Source organism: Rhinolophus sinicus, linkage group LG02, assembly GCF_036562045.2.
Source record: "Rhinolophus sinicus isolate RSC01 linkage group LG02, ASM3656204v1, whole genome shotgun sequence".
Classification (NCBI taxonomy): Eukaryota; Metazoa; Chordata; class Mammalia; order Chiroptera; family Rhinolophidae; genus Rhinolophus; species Rhinolophus sinicus.
Genome location: NC_133752.1, coordinates 177,259,794 through 177,277,450, shown reverse-complemented (window position 1 = coordinate 177,277,450; position 17,657 = coordinate 177,259,794). Strand labels below are relative to the sequence as shown.

General features: G+C 45.7%; 1 protein-coding gene across 4 annotated transcripts in view; it reads left to right on the top strand.

Moving 5' to 3' along the window:
- The window catches only part of NCAPD2 (non-SMC condensin I complex subunit D2), a 28,535-nt gene extending 11,078 nt beyond the window's left edge, over positions 1–17,457 (top strand). For all 4 annotated transcript variants that reach the window (XM_074326147.1, XM_019754409.2, XM_074326146.1 and 1 more), the window contains 26 exons: positions 1,883–2,010; positions 2,082–2,205; positions 2,371–2,518; positions 3,562–3,759; positions 4,099–4,233; positions 4,330–4,417; positions 4,524–4,701; positions 6,620–6,744; positions 7,090–7,329; positions 7,527–7,701; positions 7,982–8,066; positions 10,141–10,274; positions 10,614–10,746; positions 10,842–10,926; positions 11,003–11,170; positions 11,472–11,638; positions 12,851–12,962; positions 13,038–13,161; positions 13,243–13,398; positions 14,000–14,177; positions 14,262–14,356; positions 15,397–15,477; positions 15,616–15,799; positions 16,518–16,644; positions 16,744–16,899; positions 17,133–17,457. In XM_074326147.1, the coding sequence (XP_074182248.1) occupies positions 1,883–2,010; positions 2,082–2,205; positions 2,371–2,518; positions 3,562–3,759; positions 4,099–4,233; positions 4,330–4,417; positions 4,524–4,701; positions 6,620–6,744; positions 7,090–7,329; positions 7,527–7,701; positions 7,982–8,066; positions 10,141–10,274; positions 10,614–10,746; positions 10,842–10,926; positions 11,003–11,170; positions 11,472–11,638; positions 12,851–12,962; positions 13,038–13,161; positions 13,243–13,398; positions 14,000–14,177; positions 14,262–14,356; positions 15,397–15,477; positions 15,616–15,799; positions 16,518–16,644; positions 16,744–16,899; positions 17,133–17,218 (3,610 nt within the window). In that variant the 3' untranslated portion in view covers positions 17,219–17,457. The remainder of the gene's footprint in view (positions 1–1,882; positions 2,011–2,081; positions 2,206–2,370; positions 2,519–3,561; positions 3,760–4,098; positions 4,234–4,329; positions 4,418–4,523; positions 4,702–6,619; positions 6,745–7,089; positions 7,330–7,526; positions 7,702–7,981; positions 8,067–10,140; positions 10,275–10,613; positions 10,747–10,841; positions 10,927–11,002; positions 11,171–11,471; positions 11,639–12,850; positions 12,963–13,037; positions 13,162–13,242; positions 13,399–13,999; positions 14,178–14,261; positions 14,357–15,396; positions 15,478–15,615; positions 15,800–16,517; positions 16,645–16,743; positions 16,900–17,132) is intronic.
- Positions 17,458–17,657: the final 200 nt, after the last annotated feature.

Genomic DNA, 17,657 nt, shown 5'->3' with positions numbered 1-17,657 from the left:
AATGTTAAAAACTGTTGTGAATTTCTCAACTTTAATGCCCATTTATTCATTCTTGAAACCGCATTTACTGAGACTCTCCTAGGTGCATGGCTGGCGTCATTATAAGGAATGGAAACAAAAGTTTTTGCACTCGTAGAGTGTATATTATAGAGCAAAAGCCAGTTTTTAAAATAAGTAAAATATACAGTATGCTTTATGGTTTATTATTGTGGACAAAAATAGGGGGATGGGAAGTTTGATGGAAGAGGGTTGTGATTTTATTTTTAAATTGTTCAATTACAGCTGACCTTCAACATTATATTAGTTCCAGGTGTACAGCATAGTGGTTAGACATTTATATAACTTGTGATGTGATGCCCCCGGTAAGTCTAGTACCCACCTGACACCATAAATAGTTATTACAATATTATTGATGATATTTCCTATGTTGTACTTTATATCCCCCTGACTATTTTGTATCTTAATCCCTTCACCCTTTTTCACCCCCCAACCCCCCTGCCATCTGGCAACCATCAGTTTGTTCTGTGTAACTATGAAGGAGAGTTATGATTTTAAATCAGCCGCCCTAGCAAGACCTCTTTGAGCCATGACATTTGAGCAAAGACCCAGAGGAGGTCATCAGAGCCATGGTTACCTCTGGACTATCTGGAGGAATGGCAAAGGCAAGGAAAAGGAACATCTCGCTCAAAGTCTCCAAATGCAAAGCCCCTGAGGAAGGAGTGCGTCTGGCATGGACAAATACTAGCAATGAGGCCAGAGACACAGCAGCTGAGAGAGAGAGAGGCTGAGGGCAGGGGAGCAGTCGGGAGCCAAACTGTGCAGACCCTTGTAGGCCATCACAGTGACTGACGTTTTCTCGGAGTGAGATGGGGCCACTCAAGCGTTCCAAGCAGGGCAATAGGTGGTCTGACTTGTACTTTAACAGAGTCATCCTGGCTGTTGTGTTGAAACAGAGCATGGAGGGAAAGGAGGGAAGCAAGAGACCAGTTACGAGGCTATTGCCGTAACTTGGGCAAGAGATGAAGGTAACTTAGACCAAAGAGTGGCAGTAGAGATGGGCAGAAGTGGTTGGAGTCCCTACTTTCTTAAGGTAGAGCTCATAGGATGAGCTGACACGTGTGAGGTTCAAGGGAGAGTGCAGTCAAAGATGACTCACCCAGGGTTTTGGCCTGAGCATTTGGAAAAGTAGAGTTGCCTGTAACTGAAATATGGAGAAGTGTGTGGGGGCATGTTTGGGGACAATTAGACATACAAAGCTTGAGGGGCTTATTAAACATCCAAGTAATGTCAGATTCGGATGCAGAATGTATAGATCTGGAGTACAGGAGGGAGGTCTGGCCTAGAAGTACACATTTTGTAATATAAAATATTTATATAAATGATATTCATAGCCATGAGACTGAATGAGATTACTAAATCAGTAAGTAGAAAAGAGCAGAAATCCAAGGGCTATACCCTGGGGTACTCCAGGATTAAGAGCGTGAGATGATGAGGAACCAGCCCAAGAAGCTGAGAGGCAGTCTTGTATTCTGGAAGCCAAATGAAGATGTTTCAAGGTAAAAGGAGTGATCACCTATATCAGATGGAGCTGAAAGGTTATATAAGATAAGAACTGAATTGACCATTATTTGACAACGAGAAGTCATTAATGACTTTGTCCTATCTTATATATTCAGGTTCCGTAGGGGCATCATAACTGGTTAAAAGTTGGTGATCTTGAAAGACCAAGTACCTATCTGGGATCAGCAAAGCAAAGTGTAGAAGGTGGTAGATAGAATGAAGAAAACTGGAAGACCCTGACTTTAGGGGCAGCAGAATGAGGCAGAGCCCCAATGTAATTGAGTCTAGACAGCTGATTGCATCATCTTACCTCCTTTCTCAGTTTGGTTACTGGTTGCTGTTACCGCCTCCTGGAGAACCCCACCATTAATCACCAGAAGAACCGCCCCACCCGGGATGCCATAGCATGCCTGCTTGGTGTAGCCTTGACACGTTACAACCATATGCTCAGTAAGTTAGCCCTCCACTTTGCCCCTCCTTTGTATTTTGCCCATAATTTCTCATGTGTAGTACTTCCACAGGTGCCACTGTGAAGATCATCCAGATGCTGCAGCACTTTGAACATCTGGCACCTGTACTGGTGGCAGCTGTGAGTCTATGGGCAACTGAGTATGGAATGAAGAGCATAGTGGGAGAGATTGTAAGGTAAGTCTTCTCTGAGTTTCTAATTCTCATTTCTCAGGAAGAGGATAAAGAAAGATTGGAAATACAGTATATTCTCTGCAAACACTAGATTCCTTCAGCTGTTAGATACCAGTCTTACTGGGAACTGAATTATCTTGCTATGGCTGTGTTTTCTTCCCTGCATAGAGAGATTGGACAGAAGTGTCCCCAGGAGCTGAGTCGGGACACATTAGGGGCAAAGGGCTTTGCAACCTTCCTGACAGAACTAGCAGAACGTGTCCCGGCCATCCTGATGTCCAGCATGTGCACTTTGCTAGATCTTCTGGATGGAGAGGTAGGTAATACCCTAGGAATCTCAGGTTTTTCTGGGGGTATAAGTCCTTTGTTGAAAGGCTATTTCTTAACAAGAAGATAGCTTTCACATGAAGTCAAGTTGTCTAGTTTTATCACTGTGGCAATTTCTTCCCGTAGAGAAGCCAAAGAAGTTTATTGAATAAAGCGCCTATTTCAATGTCACGTTGGTTTTATCTAGGTCTGGTAGGGGAGATGACAGTTCCACAGCTTAAGTCTAGTGACAGTGACTCAGCTGTGATTCTGAGTCCCATCCATTTCTCAGGATGAAGCTCCTACCACCTGACTTGCCTTGCTTTCTCCATACAATGTGCTTTCCCATACCATCTCCCTCAATTCTCTCTTATCTCGGAATATTAACCTGGCCATTTTCTAAACTGATGCGAGACACTCCTAGGTGAATGTCAAGGACAAAGACAGTCCACTCATTCATCTAATTTACTTTAACTTCTTGTGCAAGACCTCATTTTCTGGCTCTAGTCTGCAAAAAAAAAACCCCAAACCCTGTTCTCTGCCAAATTCTGTAATGGACTTGCTTGGCACCTAATGGACTCATATTTGCTTCCCTGTGTCTCATTTTCTGTTCATAAAATAGGGGAGTGAAAGGGAAAAAGGGTGTTTATTAGTAAAAATCAAAGGCATTGAGACCTCAGGTGAAACATAGTAATTAATGTTTTTCCAATGTATATTGGTAGGTAGATATGATTTCATATTCAGTTACCATCATGATTACCTGGGTGAGCCTTATGGGGGAAAATGGTTTGGGGCTCTGTTTATTTTTGTCCCTATATTCTCTGAGCAAACAAGCCCCATCTGGAATTCAGCTTTTTCCAGTGACCTCAGGGGTAAATACCTAGGCAGTTGACCAGAAAGAATTATAGCTAAGACAAGCAAGTTTAGACATGCAAGCTTAATCTTTTCTAAAGGCCTTGCCCCTTATTTGTACCTGGAAAAGCACAAGAATTTAGGGAAAGGAGAGTTACTATGGGAGAGCAGAGACTTGTATCTACTTCATTTCTCTCTCAGAATTATGTGATGCGCAATGCTGTGCTCGCAGCCATGGCAGAGATGGTACTGCAGGTTCTGAATGGTGATCAGCTGGAGGAAGCAGCCCGAGACACCAGAGACCAGTTCTTAGACACCCTGCAAGCCCATGGCCATGATGTCAGCTCCTTTGTGCGGAGCCGTGTTTTGCAACTCTTCACCCGAATTGTCCAGCAGAAGGTGAACAGAACAGCCTTCTACATGATAGACATACAGTACCTCTCTATGTATAGGCCAAAGAAAAGAGGAATCTAGTGTCAAAGAAAATATCTGTCCCAAAGAAGAGCCTGGAATTCAGGTTGCTACTACTACTAGAAAGGTCTTCCTCCATCAAGGGCAAGGATGTCTGCTTTAAGGACGACACTGTGCCTTACCCAGTAACCCCTTTACTATTTTATATCCCATAGATAAGTTTCTTTAGAATGAATGGGTAGCTCATTTAGAGTTTACTTCAAGATCATCTTGAGCAGAAGAATGATGTGGGATGTGAGTGGATCTTTTCCTTTCTATCCCACATAGGCTCTCCCCTTGACGCGTTTCCAGGCAGTGGTGGCCTTAGCAGTGGGACGTCTGGCAGACAAGTCAGTTCTAGTATGTAAAAATGCCATCCAGCTGCTGGCCAGTTTTCTCGCCAATAATCCCTTTTCCTGCAAGGTAAGTAGGCTTGAGGTACCCAAAAGAGAAGGAATTAAATGGGAATGGATGAAATTATGTGACTTAGTGACCCTGATAGTCATCTTACCTTGATAGCTTAACGATACTGACCTTGTTGGACCACTACAGAAGGAAACCCAGAAACTACAAGAGATGAGGGCCAAGAGGCAAACTGCAGCTGCTTGTGAGTAGTTACTGTGTAGGAGTCCCACTGCCCACTACCCACTCCCACCCCCGGTCATCTTCCTGCAGTAGAAACTAAAGAAAGAGTCTAAGACTTTCTCATTCAGCCACAGTGCTAGACCCAGAGGAAGAGTGGGAAGCCATGCTGCCAGAGTTAAAGTCTACCCTGCAACAACTGCTGAAACTTCCCCAGGAAGAAGAGATTCCTGAGAAAATTGCTACTACAGAGACCACTGAAGCAGTAAAAGGACGCATCCGTCAGTTGCTTGCCAAAGCTAGTTACAAGTATGTGAAAGTATGAGGTATTCTTTAATGGCCTGTTTAGGTTTAGAGTTTAACCTTTGAGAAACAAAATTGCTTTAAAATGAACTGCACTTAGAGTATGCTGCCACCAGATGATGGTAGTTGGTGTTTTCACTATAGTAATGGTCTGTACACCAGATTTATGCCAAGGCATAGTCCACAATTAAACGTACTTTTCTATGTTTACAAATGTTTAAAGAAACTACTAAACTAATCTAATGTAAATAGTTTTATATTGACTATGGCAAAAGTCCTCCTTTCTTTGAAGAAGAAAGCCTGTAAATATAATTCTATTTGTATGATCTTAAGTAAATTGTTTAAACTTTCTGAGTCTCAGTTTCATTATTTGTAAAATAAGTTGATTAGATCATATGATTTCTAATGACTCTAATTCTAAATTCTGTGAGCTAATAAATAATATCAAACTTGCTTAATCCTACTTTAATCTTTAAATCAACCTAATGTGAATCCTGATCTTAGAGAAAAAATTTCTTTCAGTGTTTTTGTGACTCTAGAACTTTGGAGCTGCTTAGCAAAAAAGCCCTTAGAGCTGTCATCAGGTTTTCTTAAACCTCAGCCACAGTTATATATTTACTTTTTACCTAAGTAGGCTGTTCAGAAAATGCTGAACATGAACAGAATGTGGCTATCCCTTACATCTCTCTTTACTTTGCTAACACATAAAAAGATACTATAGTTTTATAACTGCTTCTTCTGCCTCCAAGCACACTAGTATCTCTTATCAGTTAAAAAAGGTTTCATCTCATTTAAAAATGTCACTTCCTCCTTCAGAAATCCTCAGCAGTCGGTAATGGGTTATGGTACTAATAATAATAACCGAGGTGTTTGCTTCCAACTACAAATTTAAACCTACATTAGAACAAACTTTTTTAATAACTGTCGTAATAGTTTAATAACAGGTGTTTTTTTTAATTTGTTTGTTTGTTTGTTTTTTAATTTTATTGGGGAATATTGGGGGACAGTGTGTTTCTCCAGGGCCCATCAGCTCCAAGTCCAATCACTGTTTTCAATTTCAAATAAATTACAGGGGACGCAGCCCACCATCCCATGTGGGAATCGAACCGGCTCGTGCTCTAACCAACTGAGCCATCCGGCCACCCCAATAACAGTTTCTTTGAGCAGAAATTTACTTTAAAAAAACTAACAATACATTCACATGGTACAAAACTTTAAATTACAAAAAAGACATACCATGAAAAGTCCCTTCCAAACCTGCACCTAGCTACTTAGTCCCACAGGGAAGCAATGTTCAGTTTATTGAGTGTCCTTCTAGAGACACCATGTATGTAGACATATAGCCAAATGTGTGTTCTTCCCCCACCCTTTACACAAGTGATAGAATTCTCTGCCCACTGACCTACCACCTTGCTTTTTTTCACTTAACTATGTATCCCAGTGGCTTTTTTTCCCCCCGTGGCTTTTTAATATTGGTACATGAATAGCTGCCTCAGTATTTTTTATGGCTACATAAAATCCCATTGTATAGATGTAGCATGAATTAACCAGTTGTTGAAAGTTTGTTTTTTCTAAACTCACTTGGCAAAGTTTTCAAACAGATGTTTGGAATAGTTTTGTGATTTTTAAAATTTAAAAGCCTTACTTGAGTTTTTTGAAGACTATAGTAAAGCCTTGTCGCTTCAGAAATAGGAAAAGTGTTTGAGCTCCACCCCTTCGTAGGTACTTCACAAATTTCTAAGCATGAAAAGGTGTTCGTTTTCTTTGGGGCATTAGGTCTGAGTGCTTGATGGAATCATGAGGTAGGCTCCCTTATAAAACGCTACAGTGATACTCTTGTATGTCGATTATAATTTTTTTTTTTTAAAGGCTGCCATGACGTTTTTATGGGTACCGAATTGGTGACAGGTTGATGTTCTTTCAGGCGGGCCATCATTCTCACTCAAGAAGCCATAGGCCACTTCCAGGAGTCTGAACCCTTCGGCCATATGGACCCAGAAGAGTCAGAGGAGACCACGTTCCTGAATCTCTTAGGAACTATTTTCAAAGGTAATTTATTTTCCTTCTTGAGTCAACAGACAAAATAGTTCTACTAGTATTTTACAGACCATTTGCTTTATGCCAGACACTGGCCTAGCTAACAGAACCTGGTGCTGAAACAGGCCAAAGGGGAGTTGGCAGTGCTTCTGCCCTGAAATGGAAGCAGCGCATGGGCCCAAAATTGACACGGAGTGAGAAAGGGTATTTCCAAACCACAGAGGAATCTTTTTTGAGAAACAAACCAAGCTATTTTAGAATAAGTTCTAAATTTATACCTTCTTTTTGTGGAAAAAAATACTCAGGGATGTTTGTACCTGTTGGATTTCCCCATCTTGAACATTCTCTAACTCCTAGGCTCAGCAGCTTCCACACAGGAGAAGAATCCCCAGGGGTCTGCAGAGAACATGGGCCCAGGACAGACCGACTGCAAAGATAAGCCCAGCGCGTCAGAGCCGGAGACATCCAGGGGAAAGGATGCACTGGTAAAGCAGGAGATGCTGGTGCAGTATCTGCAGGACGCGTATAGCTTCTCTCTGAAGATCACAGAGGCCATCGGCATCATCAGCAAGATGATGTATGAAAACACAACCACAGGTACGGTGTGCCAGAGGCCCTTTCTGTAAGGACTGGGCCTTGGGGTTGGAACAATAGAGCATTACAGGAGTCAGCATTCTCGGGGAAAAGGAGGAAGGCCTCCACTTGCATGGTACTATATCAAGAAAGGTTCTATCTTTGAGATTGGGGGGAAGTTTTGCCAAGCAGATGGGTGACATTTGTGTCTGTCCTCTCAGTGGTACAGGAGGTGATTGAATTCTTTGTGATGGCATTCCAATTTGGGGTACCTCAGGCCCTGTTTGGGGTGCGCCGCATGCTGCCTCTTATCTGGTCTAAGGAGCCTGGTGTCCGGGAAGCTGTGCTTAACGCCTACCGCCAACTTTACCTCAACCCCAAAGGGGACTCAGCCAGGTATATGGGTACTCTTGCCTTTGCTGACTTTTCTGATGTCAGCTTCTCAGGATGTTTCTAGTCTCCTGAAGAAATTGAGAGTGGGGGGCCATCCTTCTAGAGGAGTTCTGAGTCCATAGACAGTAGGTCTGTAATGGGGCTCAGGGTAGGGCTAGCCTACCCATCCAGCGAAACCCATCCTAAGCCATTATTTGATGCTGTGGGGGGATAGTCCTAATCACCTGTTTGCCAGGTTCAAGGTAGCAGTCTTAATGTCCCCTGATGTTTACTGTTCCCACAGAGCCAAGGCCCAGGCTTTGATTCAGAATCTCTCTTTGCTGCTAGTGGATGCCTCAGTTGGGACCATTCAATGTCTTGAGGAAATTGTAAGTCTCCTCACTTCCTCTTTCTTTAATCATTCAACATGACTGAAGTATTAGTGAGTGATTACTGTGTGTTCAGCAGTTTACACAGCTTAACAAAGAAGGATAAAATCATTTGCTTCGAAGTTTCCAACTTAAAAGGAACCAGCAGTCTAGTTGGTAGCCAAAAAACACAAAATACTTATTGAATAATGCAACAGATAGATAATTAAGTGCCAGAATAAGTGACACAGGTAATGGTTATAGTAGCAGTAGTAATAGAATAATAACGTTATATAGGCCAGGCACTAGTCTCAGCACTTTATTCATATTAACATGTTTAATCCTCACAACAACCCTATGAGGTAATACTCCTATTATCCACATTTTACAATGATAAATCTGAGGCACAGAGACGTTAAAGAACTCAGCTAGTTACAGCCACTTAGTGGCAAAGTTGAGATTCAAACTCAGGCAGAAAAGCTCCAGAAAGCATACTCTTAACTTATATGTTATACTGATGAGTACAGAGTGGGAAAGAGCAGTGTGAAGTCGAATGGGCGGAAAGCTTCCTGAAGGTGGTATGGCTTAAGTTGGGTCTTGATGAGTAGGATTTAGTGAGTTTGAGAAAGGAGGGAAAGCGTTTGAGACAGAAAGCCAAGAAAGAACCGAGTCTGTGTTGTAGAATGAGGAAGATTGTGTTCTGGCTCAAAATTGATAGCTGGAAAAGGTAATAAAGCTGGGAATGTGAGTTGGACTAAATTAGGAACATCCCTGGATGCCTTTCCAGAGTTCAGGACTTTAACCTTGTTAGCCAGGGACTCCAGTATTTTAGGCAAACCTGTTCTGAAGCCTTTGAATTATGGGGACAAAAGGTGGAGGTGGTGCTAACCACCAGCTTCCACTGGCGGGAGCACTACTGCCAGCCATATTTTTCTCTGCACTGGGTAAAAGAAAAGAGGCCGGTGGTGGTGACTGGCGTAAGATCCATAGGCTGGCTACTGGTCCAAGCCCCTATAGTAGGCACCAGAGACAGGTTTCTAACTGATGAGCCACAGTGTGGCATGAGGAAATAGATGTCCGGGACACTGATCCAGCAGTAGCATACAAGTTGGTTGGAGTGGAGACTAGGGACAGGAAGGTCCCTGGTGGCTGCCATAGATGTGCAATGACAAGATGGGGCTAGACTCTGGGAGTGGGAGAGAAATCTATAGAATTGCACTTAATGGAAGACAAATTTTAAAGGAAGAATAGGTAGGATTAAGTGACTGATTCTTAAAAACTTAGGTGACTGAGGCCGGCCTGTGTGGCTCAGGTAGTTAGAGCGCTGTGCTCCTAATGCCGAGGTCGCTGGTTCGATTCCCACATGGGCCAGTGAGCTACGTCCTCTACAGCTAAGATTGTGAACAACAGCTCACCCTGGAGGTGAGCTGCCGTGGGCTGCTGAGTGCTACTGCGAGCTACCGTGTGCCGCCGTGAGCGCCCAGTGGCCAGCGGCCAGTGTGAGCTGCCGTGGGCTGCTGTGTTGCCGTGGGCTACCGTGTGCTGCCATGAGTGGCCGGCAGCCAGCGTGAGCTGCTGTGAGCAACCGACTGATGACTGGCAACTGACTATGGGGGCAAGGCTCATAATACTACCATGGGTCAGGGAGCTGTGTCCTACACAACTAGACTGAGGAACTACAGCATAAACGAGTGGGGGGAGGAGGTGGAAGAAGGGGGAGGGAATTAGGTGACTGAAATTGTATGCATATGTGATTGAGTGTTGGTACCATTGCAAAATGAAAAGGCAAGGAATGGGTTTGTGGTAATATCAAGAAAACCTACAAGAAACCTCCAGAATGTGGTCAGAACCGTAGAGCCACATGGAACTCAACAAGGTCAGTTTCAGTATTTCATCTTAATGAACATAGTCGTGAAGGCGTGAGAGTAGAAGAGTAGTAGCGATGGAAGTTCCTCCCCAAAGCCCCACTTCCCATTATGCGCCTCCTCCTTCCGTTTCCATTCCTGAGTATTGCTTTTCCCCACTTCCGAGGAGTACACCAAGGATCAGGGCAATCATTATTTTTTGGCCTGGGGCCTTTTTCTTTTTCCTTCAGCTCTGTGAGTTTGTGCAGAAGAATGAATTGAAACCAGCAGTGATCCAGCTGCTTTGGGAGCGGGCATCGGAGAAGGTCCCCTGCTCCGCTCTGGAGCGCTGTTCCTCCGTCCTGCTTCTTGGGATGATGGCACGGTGAGGCTCAGATCCAGACGGGCAGTAGGATGAGAGGGGAAAGGAAGGTTCTGAGAAGGTTCCTATCCTTTAATAATAGCAGTCATGCCCAGCTGAGCCCTGTGTGTGAGTTGGCTACCTAAATGGAAAATAAAATAGTAAAAGTACCAGCACCCCCTGCCTAGCAGAAATAGTGGAGTCAATAAAAAAAGAGGGATTCTGAGAGGTGGCCCTGGGTCAGAACCTCTTTGTAGTGCTCCAGACTCTGGAAGCCCTGTGTTGGGTGTAGGTACCCGTGGTATTGTCCCCTACAAACAGTCATGTCCATGACTAGCTTTAACTATGGCTTCCTTCCCCTAGAGGAAAACCGGAAATTGTAGGAAGCAACTTAGACACACTGGTGAGCATAGGGCTGGATGAGAAGCTCCCACAGGACTACAGGCTGGCCCAACAGGTGTGCCATGCCATTGCCAACATCTCTGACAGGAGAAAGGTATGTGGGGTAGTTACAGCCACACTAAGGGGAGTTGGAGGGTCCTCTTATCTACCCTCTACACACCCACATACTGTCTTTCCTGTTCTCAACAGCCATCTCTGGACAAATGTCACCCTCCCTTCCGGCTGCCTCAGGAACACAGGTTGTTTGAGCGACTACAGGAGATGGTCATTAAAGGTGAGCTATCATGAAGAGCCTTGGGCAGAATTGAGTTCTTTGTCTGCTGTGGCAACTCCTCTGTTCTCCCATTCAGGCTTTATCCACCCAGACCCACTCTGGATCCCCTTCAAAGAGGTGGCCGTGACCCTCATTTACCAGCTGGCAGAGGGCCCTGAGGGTATCTGTGCCCAGATATTACAGGGATGTGCGAAGCAGGCCCTGGAGAAGCTAGAGGAAAAGAGCAACCCCCAGGATGACCCGAGTAAGTGGTCATGGGTCACTGGGCCCCGTGGGCAGCAGCGAGCTTCTGCTTTCCCTGCAGGCAAGAAGCCACTGCCACCACCACTTCCTACAACAGCTGATCCCCTCAGCCTTCACTGTCACATTTTTGTCACACACGTTGGGCCAGTCACCACCACCATTCCCCACCCCACCACCACATCTCTAGCTTCTTTACTAGTTTGTGTAGCACATGAGCAAGGGGCAGGTCAGTGAAAACAGGATGCAGAGTCTTGTGAGACTCAATTATGTCGTTTTCTCCTTGCCTTTCCTCTCCCCTCCAGAGGAGACCCCGATGCTCCCCACTTTCCTGTTGATGAACCTGCTGTCCCTGGCTGGGGATGTGGCCCTGCAGCAGCTGATTCATTTGGAACACGCAGTGAGTGGAGAGCTTTGTCGGCGCCGAGTTCTTCGGGAAGAACAGGAGCATAAGACTAAAGAGTCAAAACAGGTGAATGAAGTGCCTGGGCATTTGGGCTCATGTCCCAAGCATTTCCCAGATCTGTTTCGTGACCTCAGGTCATTCACATTTCCTTCTGGGATCTCTTTTTTCCTTACTGTTAAATGAAATGAAGATGACACTCCGCCTCCTTGTGCTCCTACGCTAGAAAAGATGAGTGAGAACTAAGACCAGTCTGTCCATGATCACCATGTCTTAGGTAAACACAAAGCATTAGTTAGGGACCTGAGCATAAAAATAGGCTCTACCCGGGCCGGCCTGGTGGCTCAGGCGGTTAGAGCTCCATGCTCCTAACTCTGAAGGCTGCCGGTTCGATTCCCACATGGGCCAGTGGGCTCTCAGCCACAAGGTTGCCAGTTCAACTCCTCAAGTCCCGCAAGGGATGGTGGGCTCCGCTCCTTGCAACTAAGATTGAACATGGCACCTTGAGCTGAGCTGCCGCCGAGCTCCCAGATGGCTCAGTTGGTTGGAGCGCGTCCTCTCAATCATAAGGTTGCCAATTCAACTCCGCAAGGGATGGTGGGCTGCACCCCCTGCAACTAGAAACGGCAACTGAACCTGGAGCTGAGCTGCACCCTCCACAACTAAGACTGAAAGGACAACGACTTGAAGCTGAGCTGCACCCTCCACAACTAAGATTGAAAGGACAACAACTTGACTTGGAAAAAAGGCCTGGAAGTACACACTGTTCCCCAATAAAGTCCTGTTCCCCTTCCCCAATAAAATCTTAAAAAAAAAAAAAAATAGGCTCTACCCAAGGTAGTGTTAGAACATGTACATCAGCCTTGGTGACTGGGCCTACCCCCTGATGGGGACCTTGGGTTCTCCACTAGAGGCAGTGATGTCTTGCAGACAAATAAAACACAGCTTTGCTTCGTTGGAGTGAGGTCTGACCTTCTCTATGACCTTGAACCACTATCTGGTTTGATCTGTCTTTCCCACATACAGAAAATGATATGCTTCTATGGGGAGTTAAGAAGAGATATAGGGATATGCTTTGGCAACTTAAAAACAAATACAGGACACCTAGTTCTTTTCCTCTTTAATTTGGGACTCCTTCCTCTCTACAGATACGTTTAACAATTCTATGAATGGTTTTGCAGAATTCACCTTTTCCCAAATCCATTCATGGAAAATGAAGGATAGGTGGAATCAAAACTAATGTCTCTGATCACCCATAATCCCTGGCTTCTTTCTCATTAGAATGTAAGCACTGAGACCACCATGGAGGAGGAGATGGGGCTGGTCGGGGCCACTGCTGATGACACAGAGGCAGAACTAATCCGCAGCATCTGTGAGATGGAACTATTAGATGGTAAGAAGAATTGCTGAGTGACCTTCTCCCCAAATGAGATAACCGATCCCAAACCTGCAGTTGTTCTTCCAACAGGCAAACAGGTACTGGCAGCCTTTGTTCCACTTCTGCTTAAAGTCTGCAACAACCCTGGCCTCTACAGCAACCCGGAGCTCTGTGCAGCTGCATCACTTGCCCTTGGCAAGTTCTGCATGATCAGGTAGGCCCTGGGGTTGGTACCACCTTCTCAAGGGGGATGGGGATGGTATCATTTCCCTGATGATCCTCTCCTTGCCCCTAGCGCCACTTTCTGTGACTCCCAGCTCCGTCTTCTGTTCACCATGTTAGAAAAGTCCTCACTCCCCGTTCTCCGTTCAAATATCATGATTGTTACTGGGGATCTGGCCATCCGCTTCCCCAACCTGGTGGACCCCTGGACACCTCATCTGTATGCTCGGTAAGAGATCCTTCACAGTGCTTTAACAGCCCCTGCCAGCTCTGGGAAGGTCTCGTTAAGTCAGTATGAGAATCACTGAAGCTGCATTACCCTGGTCTTTAGCATTACCTGGAACATCTGCTTGTTACTTGACCTGTACAGGAACTGGCTAAGTATGGCCCCAGAGGGATTGATGAACTAACTGGCTAAAGCCTTGGCTAAAGCTTGGCCTCTTTCCTCAATCCCAGATTTCAACTCGACAGTTTTCTAACTGCTTCTAGAATGGCACATTAAGAAGTGGTACTACTACTAGGGGCAGCCGGAATGCTCAGTTGGTTAGAGTGCGAGCTCTTAACAAGGTTGCCGGTTCAATTCCCGCATGGGATGGTGAGCTGCGCCCCTGCAACTAACGATTGAAAACGGTAACTGGACTTGGAGCTGAGCTGTGCCCTCCGCAACTAGATTGAAGGACAACGACTGATGAGTCCTGGAAAAACACACTGTTCCCCAGTATTCCCCAATAAATAAAAAGTGGTCCTAGATTCCTAATGAGGGCCTTTCCTGCCAGTGTCAGGAAATAGTCCACGGTCTTGGTCCCAATGACTTGAGATTTTATTCCTAGCCTCCGTGACCCAGCACAGCAAGTACGGAAAACAGCAGGGCTGGTGATGACCCACCTGATCCTGAAGGACATGGTGAAGGTGAAGGGGCAGGTTAGCGAGATGGCTGTGCTGCTCATTGATCCTGTGCCTCAGATTGCGGCCCTGGCCAAGAATTTCTTCAATGAGCTTTCCCACAAGGTAAGAGGCAGACCGGTAGATTAGGGTTTGCTGCCAAGGGAACATGTAAGGCACCTATCTCGTTAACATGATTCTCTCTTACAGGGCAATGCAATCTATAATCTCCTTCCAGATATCATCAGCCGCCTGTCAGACCCTGAGGGAGGGGTGGAAGAAGAGCCTTTTCACACCATCATGAAGTACGCTCTGCTGGGCCTTGGGGCATGTTTTTCACAGCACGGGCTTAGCAACCAAAGCAACCTGTGCAGTCACGTGCTGCTTAGCAACAGGGATGTGTTCGGAGAAATGAGTCAACTAGGCAATTTCATCGTTGTGTAAACACCACAGAGTGCACTTACACAAACCTAGATGTCTAGCCTACCATGCCCTGGGACGATATGGTGTAGCCCCTTGCTCCTGGGCTAAAGGCTGTATAGCGTGTTACTGTGCAAAACAACACAAGAGTAAATCAAGTGCAAGAGAAAATGATACAATCAAGAGACAGTAAACACGAGCTGTCAGGCTGGTGCCAGTGTAACACGACATACTGTTTCACAGCAAACTTTTTTTCTAAGTAGAAAGAGCGCATCACTCTTTTTAAAATGATAAAAAGTATAATATAGTAAATACATAAACCAGTAACACAGTCATTCATTATCAAGTATTATGTACTGTACATACTTGTATACGACTGGCAGCGCTGTAGTTTGTTTACACCAGCATCACCACAAACACAAACATTATGACAGTTACATCACCAGGCGGTAGGAGTTTTTCAGCTCCATTATAATCTCATGGGACCACCACTGTCTGACTGCTACTTTTTAGCTGTATGGCCTTCAGCAGTAAGTTAACCTCTCTCTGCCTTTTTCTCCTGTATGAAATGAGCCCAATAATACTTGCCCCTTCATTCTCGAGAAGATTCAGTAAGCTCAAGTTCCTGACATTGTGGTAGGCACATACTGTAGCAGTATTCACTAGGTCGCAGCTGTTCTTGTTATAAGTTTCCATTCACTGTGAAAATTCCTCAGGAGAGTGGGGTGGACCCTCCTTTGGGCTATGGGAGAGGGCAGGAGATGCAGGAGAGCAGCTGCCTACAAAGAGGCAGGCGTGGGCCATGGCAGAGAAAATTCTTCTACAGCAGGAGGCCTAGCGCTAGGGGAGGGCCCAGGGAGGGCGGTAGTGGGGGGTTAGAGCTGCCCCGGCGGCGATGGAACATGGGCATCCCGCCTCTCTGCAGGCAGCTGCTCTCCTACATCACCAAGGACAAGCAGACTGAGAGCCTGGTGGAGAAGCTGTGTCAGCGGTTCCGCACAGCCCGGTATGCTGCCTTCCTTGGGGGGTGGGGGTTCTTCGTGCTGAGAGGGGCCCTGCAGGGGCAGGAGGAGATGCTGGGGGACCATGGGCCTTTACTTCCTGTACCTCCCACTGCTCCTCACAAAGCCTTTCCCATCTGCAGAACTGAGCGGCAGTACCGGGACCTGGCCTACTGCGTGTCACAGCTGCCCTTCACGGAGCGGGGCCTCCGCAAGATGCTGGACAATTTTGACTGCTTTGGAGACAAACTGTCAGATGAGTCCATCTTCAGTGTTTTTTTGTCAGTTGTGAGCAAGCTGCGGCGTGGGGCCAAGCCTGAGGGCAAGGTGAGCAGCACCTGCTCAGTGGGTCGCACACTAGTCCACGCAGCCCGCAGTCCTGAGGCTCCTGAAGTCACCCACATACTGCCTCACTTAGCCCCAGCTTGATTGCAACCAAGTAACCAGAGGCCAGATCTTTCTGTCTCCAATTGCTGTTTCTTTGGTGGTTCTTTTTTAAATAAACTTTTTAAAAGTAGTTTTAGGTTTAAAGCAAAATTGAGTGGAAAGTATCGAGTTCCCCCCATGCCCTCTGCCCCCACATATGCACAACTTCCCCCATTATCAACATTCCCCACCAGAGTGGGACAGTTATAATCAATGAACCTAGATGGACACATCATTGTCACCCAAAGTCCACGGTTACATTAGGGTTCACTCTTGGCTCCTGTACATACTATGGTTCTGGACAAATGATCTGTGTCCACCATTGTAGTATCATGCAGAGTAGTTTCACTGCCCTAAAAAGCCTCTGTGCTCTCCCTGTTCACCCCTTTTTCCCCCTAACCCCTGGAGGCAACTACTGATCTTTTCACTGTTTCCAGTTTTGCCTTTTTCAGATTGTCATACAGTTGGAATCATACGGTATATACCCTTCTCAGACTGGTTTCTTTCACCTAGTAATACACGTTTTAACTTTTAACCACATCTTTTCATGGCCTTATTTCTTTTTGATCATAGAAATAACTTATTTCCAGGTCTTGTCTCAATCTCTTTTCCCCTCCAGGCTATAATAGATGAATTTGAACAGAAGCTTCGGGCTTGTCACACAAGAGGGTTAGATGCAATAGAGGAACTGGAGATTGGCCAGGGGAGTAGCCAGAAAACCCCATCAGCCAAGAAACAATCCGCAGGTATGTAGGGCAGCCCTATAGGTGGACAGATCAGACTGGCTCTCCTCTCAGATAAAGGTTCTTTTTTGTCTTTTGGACTCAAGCCCCTGCCTTTTCTAGTCACTAGGCACCAGCATCTGACTTCTGCAGCCTCAGACAATGACTTTGTCACACCAGAGCCCCGCCGTACTACCCGTCGGCATCCGAACACCCAGCAGCGAACTACAAAAAAGAAACCCAGAATTGTCTTCTCAAGTGATGAGTCCAGCGAGGAAGGTACAGTGCCCCTCCCAGCCAGCCCAGAGGAACGCAGCTTGGGGAATAGGGGGCTGGTTTTGATGGCGTCCTGCTGGGTTGACTCTCCACCCACTTCCCCAAAGTCATCTTCCTCCCTGCATTTGGGTTTTATTTCTGCACTGTGGTCTGGGCCTGTCTTATTTGTTCTCTGAGATTGGTGTTCACCATCTTTGTGACTCAGCTTTTTCTTGTTTTTCCAATTCTTGGAATAGAGCTTTCAGCAGAGATGACAGAAGATGAGACACCCAAGAAAACCACCCCCATCCGCCGAGCATCTACTCGCAGGCACAGGTCCTAGGAGACTGGCTTGCCTGTTCCCATCCTTGCTGTACAGGGTGTCCTGGGTGACCTTGAATTCCATTCCCCTTGTAAAATACTTATTTGTCTGTCTCCTTGGTTTTTAAATACATAAATCATCTTTATATAATATAAAGCATTTCTCTTAAACCAGGCTAACTGAACTGAGTTGAACTACTTTCACTAGAATATGTTTGCCAGTCTCGTTTTCTAATGAATAAATGTTTTTATATACTTTTAGACATTTTCCTAAGCTTGTCTTTGTTTCCTTTCCCATTGGCCCAGAGGCAGGCAGCGACAGACAGAGGGTTATAAATCCAGAGAGAGGACGAGCCCAGGCGTCCTGGGCTCATCTCAGGATCTAATAACTTCATGCTCCTCGTTGCCTCATCTTTCCCTTCCCCACCTCCCCACCCTGCACAAATGACGAGATTGCTCCA